We start from the raw sequence: 7,698 nt of genomic DNA, 5'->3' as shown, positions 1-7,698 counted from the left end.
AATCCCTTTCCTAAGAGAAACTTGTTGCAGAAATGTTGCAAATCCATGGGAAGAAGTGGGGCCGGTGCTTGTGAGGTCACTGCAGCCTTCCTGTCCCTGCAATCCAAACCCTCCATAGCAGCTCAGCAGGTACACACAGGCTGCTGATCCCAAATTCGGCATTGCTGAGGAAAAATCAGCTGGATATTCATGAGAATTCCAGGTGCTTGTGCCTTTCTCCTCCATCTGTACCACTGTATCACGTATCAGGTGCTGGTCCATCCACCTAAACCTCCCTAGCACCAGATAATGGACCTCAAAGCTGCTGTTTTAACTCTCACCTGCCCAACACAGATTTACAAGCCAAAACGTATCAACAGTTCATCCCTGTCAGTGCTCACCTCAGCACTCCTCTCTGCTTCTCTTTTCCAGGTTAATTATTATTTTACTGCCAGACAGAGAGGACACTCCAGGCACACAGCCCGCGCTGCTCGGAAGGCTGCACCACAACTCACACATAGGGAGCTTTAGGGGTGAGACGCTGTCCCCCACCCCCGCGGGTCGGTGATGAGGGGAAAAAAAATCACTTTTAGTGCCCTGTGGTACCTCAGAACTCCGTTCCCCCCCTCTCTCCCTTCCCTCATGGCCCGCGGGGTCCGACAAACGCCGCGCCCCAAGGGCGGGAAGGGACCCAAGATGGCGGCGGGGTGAGCACAGCCTACCCGCCCACACCATCGAGACGAGCGCCTAGAGGGGCCCGGCAGCTCGACGACTTCCGCTTCCGGTGTCGGGGCGATGGTGGAAGAAGGCGGCGGTGGCGGTGTCGGCGCCATGAGTTTCCTCAAGCGGTTCCCGCCGCCGGCCGAAGGCGTTCGCCACCAGCAGCCCGACACCGAAGCGGTGCTGGCGGGGCGTACCTTGGGTTCGGGCACGCTTTACATCGCTGAGAGGTGAGGGAAGGTGGAACCGGAGTGTGTGGGGGTGTAGGTGTAGGGGGGTGCTCGGGACTCCCGTAGGCCTCAGGGTGGGGGGGGCTGCTCTGAGGGGATGAGGGGGAGGCTGCCCGGTGGGGATCGGGGATACCGACGTGAGAGGACTCGCTGATTGCGTCTAAGGGAGACCAGGCCTTGAGGGTCCCTTCCCTGGGGGGGATCTCCCCTGAGGGGAGTGGGGCTGGAATAGAAGGAGCTGAATGGATGGGGTGCCCCTCAAAGATGGCTGTGAGGGGGTTTCCTGCTGTTTTTACTCTGAATGGTCTTTTAAAGAGCTTAAGAGGGAACGGCAGAGCGCTGAACAGCCGGCACCTCTCTGCCATCGTCAGGGGAGTGGGAGGGGCTGTTGGGTTTTGTTGTTAGGAACTCCCGTGGTTCTCCGAATCTCTCATGTCATATACGTCACCTGGACGCTGTGTTTTCTCAGGGCAGAAATCAGTTTGGTTATTCTGGCAGGTGTTATCTTAGCTCTTTATAATGTCTTTTAAATTCTCCCTGTATTGTACAGTTCCAGAAGACACCTCCTTGATTCAGGAAACATAATTTTCTTGAACTGTGGAAAAGTGTGCTCAGTATAAGGTGTTTCTGTGCTAGGACAATGTTCTGAGAACAAAAAGAGCAGCAGCTGGATGTAGGAAATCTGCTTTGTTTCTTGTATGGCTGCTGGGTTGTTGAGTCAGAGGATCCCAGAATGTTTTGGGTTGGAAGAGACCTTAAAGATCATCCAGTTCCAACCCCTGCATGAGCAGGGACCCCTCCCACAGCCCAGGTTGCTCCAAGCCCCATCCAACCTGGGCTGAGGCACTGCCAGGGATGGGGCAGCCACAGCTTCCTTGGGCAGCCTGGGACAGGGGCTCAGCACCCTCACACCAAACAATTTCTCCCTCCCATCTCCTCTCCATCTCCCCTCTTGCAGCTGGAAACCCTTCCCTCTCATCCCATCTCTCCAGACCCTTGTCCAAAGTCCCTCCCCAGCTTTCCTGGAGCCACTTTAGGCACTGGAAGATGCTCCAAGGTCTCCCTGGAGCCTTCTCCAGGCTGAACAACCCCAACTCTCTCAACCTGTTCCCCACCCTCAAATTCCAGAATTTCTTCCCCATCTCCAACCTCAATCTCCCCTTTCTCTCCAAGTTTTAACCCATTTCCCTTCTCCTCTCCCTACCCCCCCCGTGTCCAAAGCCCTCCCCCAGCTTTCTTGGAGCCCCTTCAGATATTGGAAGGTTGCTCTGAGCTCACCTGGGAGCCTCCTCTTCTCCAGGCTGAACAACCCCAATCCCTCAGCCTGGCTTCCCAGGGAGCTGCTCAGCCCTCTGAGCATTTCAGTGGCTCCTCTGGACTCCTTCCAGGAGCTCTGTGTCCTTCTGATGCTGGGGACTCCAGAACTGGACACAGGACTCCAGGTGGGAGCAGAGCAGAGGGGGAGAATCCCCTCTTTTGACTTCTCCTCTGGGCTCCTTCTGATGCCCCCAGGCCAGGGTTGGTTTGATGCTGAGTTTCAAGCATCATGGAGGTTTCTCTCTCTCTGCCCCTCAGTGTTTGTGTTCACTCTGTGAACTCATTGACCAGGAACAGCCAAAACTTGAAGGAATTTGACTTCTTGGCTGCTAGAAAGACATTGACCCTTCTGATATGAAGGAGGTGACAGCTCAGCAGCTGCCTCTGGGCTGTCTCTGGTGCTGAGGGGTGAAGGTGGAAATGCTGGGGAAGGGGAGGTTATGGCAGAGAAGTTGTGAGGGGTGGGAAACCAGAACAACCAGAACCTGGCAGTGTCAGCTCTGCTGCTCCCAGGGCTGGTTGTTTATCTGCATGCAGGTCATAGCCACATCAGCTCTGCAGTCCTCTAGAAATTACAGGTGTGACTTTCTTTCTCTTTAGAAACCACAGACAATTAACAGAATTATGGATCTGGAACCTCTGCAGTTATCTTTGGGGTGGTTGGTACCTACAGAGAGGAGAAAATTAAAGGTTAGGGGGAGAAATGAATGTTTTTGTGCACATGTGATAAAGCTGAAATGAGCTTTAGGGTGCTCAGCTGCATTTTTTTTTTTTAAGTAAAGGTTTCTCTTACCTCAGCCATCAGTTACTCTGTCACAAGGACCTGTTGGGGCAGAACCAGCACCAGGTGCTACACCTGGTGTCCAGAATTAGTATTTTCTGAGGGTTGCTTTCCCTTTCTTTAGGCATGAGTCAGGTCCCTTAAATTCCTCTGGTAGTTTCTAACTCATCTCTCCATTTTTTTTTTTTTAATTTTTTTTTTCCTCTCTCCTTGTTAGTCGTCTGTCTTGGCTGGAAAACTCTGGAGTTGGCTTCTCCTTGGATTATCCCACCATCAGTCTGCATGCAGTCTCCAGGGACCTGACTGCCTACCCCTGTGAGCACCTCTATGTCATGGTCAATGCCAAATTTGAAGGTATGCCTGGGGTTACAACATTGCTGCTGCTTAAAAAACACAGCAAATTTTACTTTTAAAAATTACCTGCTTCAGTCAAACAGGTGCTTGATATTTTTTTTATTTTTTTTTCTTCCTCTGGAGCTCCAGAAGTAGAGTTCAGAGTCACTTCTGTGCTGTTCTGTGTGGCTGCACACAGCTGGAGCTGCTGAGGATCAGTTCTCTGCTCTCTTACACTCATTTTAAGCAGTTTGGTTCCTCTGCAGTCTCCCTGTGCTTCCAGCTTAGTTATTGCTTTTCTTTATTGTATTTATGTTAATGTCTCTGCCCTTTCCAGGCTCTGTGAATTCCTGCTGTTTCACAGGAGCCTGGGAGCTTTCCTTCATGTTCTCCCACAGCTTTGCTTAAAAAAGAGACAATTTCTCATATTTTCAGGCTTAATGGATCTTTGTAGATTTCCCACAGAAGCAAACCTTGTGACATTCCTGCTTTCACCTTGAGGAAAAAAAAGTTTTTTTCATTGTTGTATGAATATTTCCTATATATTTCATGTATTAATGAATCTCTTCTGTCAGATCTTTTGATATTTTGTGTCATAAACTGCCACCTCCATTTAAGAGCTGGGAGTCTTAAGGCTTGAGCAGGTTTCCCTTCCCCTCCATGCTTACTGTGTTTAAAGGTTAAAAACTGGCATTTAATTTTTCCTCAAATGGTCTATTTACTGAAAGTACTGACAAGACTTTGAGGAGGTGTTTTGAAACTCTTAATACTCCTCATTTTTTCCTTCTCATGTTAATGTTCTCTGCCAGTCTCACTACAAATAACAGGATGTTTATGTTTACCTCTTGGTTGCTCTTTCTCATTTTCCTTTTACTGTGTTTCTTTTGAAGTAAAAACTGAGCCTTGTCTGAAGAAAAATCTTCAGCTCTTAATCTGTTCTGATAATGGTGTTTGAAAATCCAGATATCCTGGGATATTTCTTACCTATAAATCCATAGTAGACTGATTTTTGGGAGTTTTGCTTGGGGATTTTTTTTTTGTTTTGTTTTCTTTAATGTCTGAACTCTGGCTACAGTTAATCTACAGCAAGTAGATTTGTTTCATTTTCAAGTCTCCCCCTTGCCAGGGATTTTAATCACTGAATAGCATCAAACCCAAACCTCTCCACTTTTTGGCTGCAGGACTCTTCATTTGGGCAGGGAACATTTTGTTCTTCCTCTGAGCATTTTTGTTGCTCTCCCTGTGTGTGCATGTGCCTTATCCTCACCCTTTTTTCCAGAAAAATGTCAGAGGTTTCCTTCATTGAAACTCAATGTCTCAGCAGTGACAAGCTGTGCCCTGGGGTGTCAGTTGGAAAAGGACTGGGAAGTTCCCTTGGACACTTCATTTTTTTTGGAGCAGCTGCCTGGCAGCTTCTTGGCTTCTTCATCTTCTTGGTGCTGCCACTTTTGTGTGTGAAAAAAAGCCTCTCTCAGTGGAACAGCCTTAACTGTATCCTGCTTTTTTTCTCTGGAAGATAATTGTGCCCTTTTGAAGCTGTCAGAGCAGCTTTCCCAGCCACCAAGTGATGAGCTGTAGCCATCTTCTGTGTGGGTTTTGTGTCCACAAAAAGTAAAATTGGGAAGTTGGGAAGCAGAGTTTTGCTCCTGGTTGTCATTGGTCCTGGGTGCAAGTTCTACCTCTGACATCTTTCTGGCTGGCTGGGAATGTGGGAAATGGAGTAGAGAATTTCTGTAACTGTCACAGAAAAGTGAGGGGACACACTGGAAGTGAGGGGATTTCATGGCAGTAGTGTTAGGAATGTGTAAAATCAATGTAATTTAAAGAAATACATCTATAAAGCAACTAAATTATGATTTCTGTGAACTGTGGGGTTTAATAACAATCAATTTTGAATATTTTAATAACAAGGCAATTTTGAGGTATGTGGATTCACCATGTGACCACTACAGAAATCTGAAATCCTAAAATTATAAATAGGGAGGTTTTTGTCTGGGTTGCAGATGTTTTGGAGGCCATGAGGGGGCCTCATACATCCATAAAGTGATGGGAATGGGTTGGTTTGTGCCTCTCACAGGTTGTGTCCAGGTTTCTATTTGATGACACGTGTCTTTCTGAAAGAATAAAACAAAACTACTACTTTTTAGGGTGTGTTTCTCTTAAATCTTTCATTTTTTCTTACAGAAGAGGAGACAAAAGAGGCTCCTGTGGCTGAAGGGGAGGAGGAAGAGGACAGTGATGATGATGCTGAACCAATTGCAGAATTCAGATTTGTACCCAGTGACAAATCAGCCTGTGAGTGAAGAGGGAAATCCTGTCCTAGCTTCAGGTCCTGGCTGTGTGTGTAAGGCACTGGGGTGTAGAGATGTCAGTGACATGGCCCCTCAGTGTCCTTCTCCAATTGCTTGATTTACTTTGTGCTGAAAAGAAGAAAGCAAATTGTTTTATCTTGCTGGAAACTGGAATATTCCAGGCAGCTGCTTGAATTATTCAGTCAGGTCCCTGGAGACAGCATAGAATCAGAATCATAGAACTGGCTGGGTTGGAAGGGACCTCAGAGCTCATCAAGTCCAACCCTTGATCCACTCCCCCTGTGGTTCCCAGCCCATGGCACTCAGTGCCACATCCAGGCTCTTTTGAAATATCTCCAGGGATGGAGAATCCACCCCTTCCCTGGGCAGCCCATTCCAATGCCTGATCCCCCTCTCCATCAAGAAATTCTTTCTAATGTCCAACCTAAACCTCCCCTGGCACAACTTGAGACCATGGCCTCTTGTCTTGCTGAGAGTTGCCTGGGAAAAGAGCCCAACCCCCCCTGGCTCCAACCTCCTTTCAGGGGGCTGTAGAGAGTGATTTCCCTTCCTCCCCAGGGAAAATTGTGGGAGACAGAATCCCAGAATTATCCAGCTTGGAAATGACCTCTGAGAGCATCAACTCCAGCCTTTAATCCACAGCCACCCCAGAGCACTCAGTGCCACCTTCAGCCTCTTCTTAAAAACCTCTAGGGACAGAGAATCCAGCCCCTCCCTGGGCAGCCCATCCCAATGTCTGATCACCCTCCATGTAAGGAATTTTTTCCTAATATCCAACCTAATTAAGCCCATGGCCTCTTGTAAGAAGAGCCCAACCCCCCCTGGCTCCAACCTCCTTTCAGGGAGTTGGAGAGAGTGATGAGGTCTCCCCTGAGCCTCCTCTTCTCCAGCCTCAACACCCCCAGCTCCCTCAGCCCTTCCTCACAGCATTTCTGCTGGATCCCTTCACCAGCCCAGTTGCCTCCTTTGGACCTGCTCCAGCACCTCAATCTCCTTCCTGAGCTGAGGGGCCCAGAACTGGACACAGGACTCAAGCTGTGGCCTCACCAGCATGCAAACTTCTGGTGGGATAATCCAATTGGTAAATTCCAATGCTTTAAAGTAGAAACTTGTAAGTATAAAGGGATGACACATAATCTTATCTATGTACATTTGCAGAGAACTTGTATGGGAAACATCTTTTTAATTACTAATCCAGTTATATTTGAGTCAGTGATAATTTCATTTGGAACATGCTGATTTCCAGACAGTACTACTGGAAAGCAGTTGAACCCCTTCCAGTGTGGAGCTTAGAGTTGGATCCAAGATTTAAGAATCTTGTGTTTATCTGCTGCAAGGAATCCTGTAGTGAGTGACCACAGACTGAACTGTCCAGAGATAAACCTGTATTATCAGGGAAATAATGGAAAAGTGCTTTTTAAGGAGACAGAGCAGCAGGCTGGATGTAGGAAATCTGCTTTTTTTTTTTCTTGCATGGCTGCTGGCTTGTTGAATCAGAGAATCACAGAATGGTTTGGGGTTCTTGATTCTTACTGGTATGAATTGTTGGAAGAGTGGTAGGATGAAGTTGATTTAGGATTTGGAAAAAAAAAAAAAGAAAATTAACCTTGTCAGTCTACACTGGGATCAGGAAGCAATTTCCACTCTAAATGGGTAATTTCCACTCTATTTTTTTCCTTAAAATACTCTAAATTGTAGGTTAATAATTCTCTCTGCAGAGTTCATTGTGAATTCAGAATAATTGACATACACTGGAAAAAAATTTGCTTTTTGAAAGATGTAGTCCCTTAATCTTAGTGATTGTTCAAACATATTTAATAAGTAAGGGGGTTTTGCTGGTGTTTTGATTTTTTTTTTTCTGAGGATAAAAAAAACCAGTCTCAAATTTTACCTTTTCTGCATGCTGCTTCTCTGAACAGTGTTACCTGGGAGAACAGGGAAGTAGTTTAGTAGCATAGTGCTTTTCTTGCCTTTTTTTTTTCATGGTGTTTCAGTGCCATCTGACATTTTTGAAGGATGAAGAACC

General features: G+C 47.0%; 1 protein-coding gene across 2 annotated transcripts in view; it reads left to right on the top strand.

The window, feature by feature from the left end:
* The first annotated feature begins 749 nt into the window (after nt 1-749).
* The window catches only part of CLNS1A (chloride nucleotide-sensitive channel 1A), an 18,415-nt gene continuing 11,466 nt past the window's right edge, over nt 750-7,698 (top strand). For both annotated transcript variants that reach the window (XM_071768188.1, XM_071768107.1), the window contains exons 1-3: nt 750-929; nt 3,245-3,381; nt 5,545-5,655. In XM_071768188.1, coding sequence (XP_071624289.1) covers nt 775-929; nt 3,245-3,381; nt 5,545-5,655 — 403 coding nt within the window. In that variant the 5' untranslated portion in view covers nt 750-774. The remainder of the gene's footprint in view (nt 930-3,244; nt 3,382-5,544; nt 5,656-7,698) is intronic.

This window comes from Heliangelus exortis, chromosome 1 (genome assembly GCF_036169615.1).
Source record: "Heliangelus exortis chromosome 1, bHelExo1.hap1, whole genome shotgun sequence".
Taxonomy (NCBI): domain Eukaryota; kingdom Metazoa; phylum Chordata; class Aves; order Apodiformes; family Trochilidae; genus Heliangelus; species Heliangelus exortis.
This window is presented reverse-complemented; position numbering and strand designations above follow the sequence as displayed.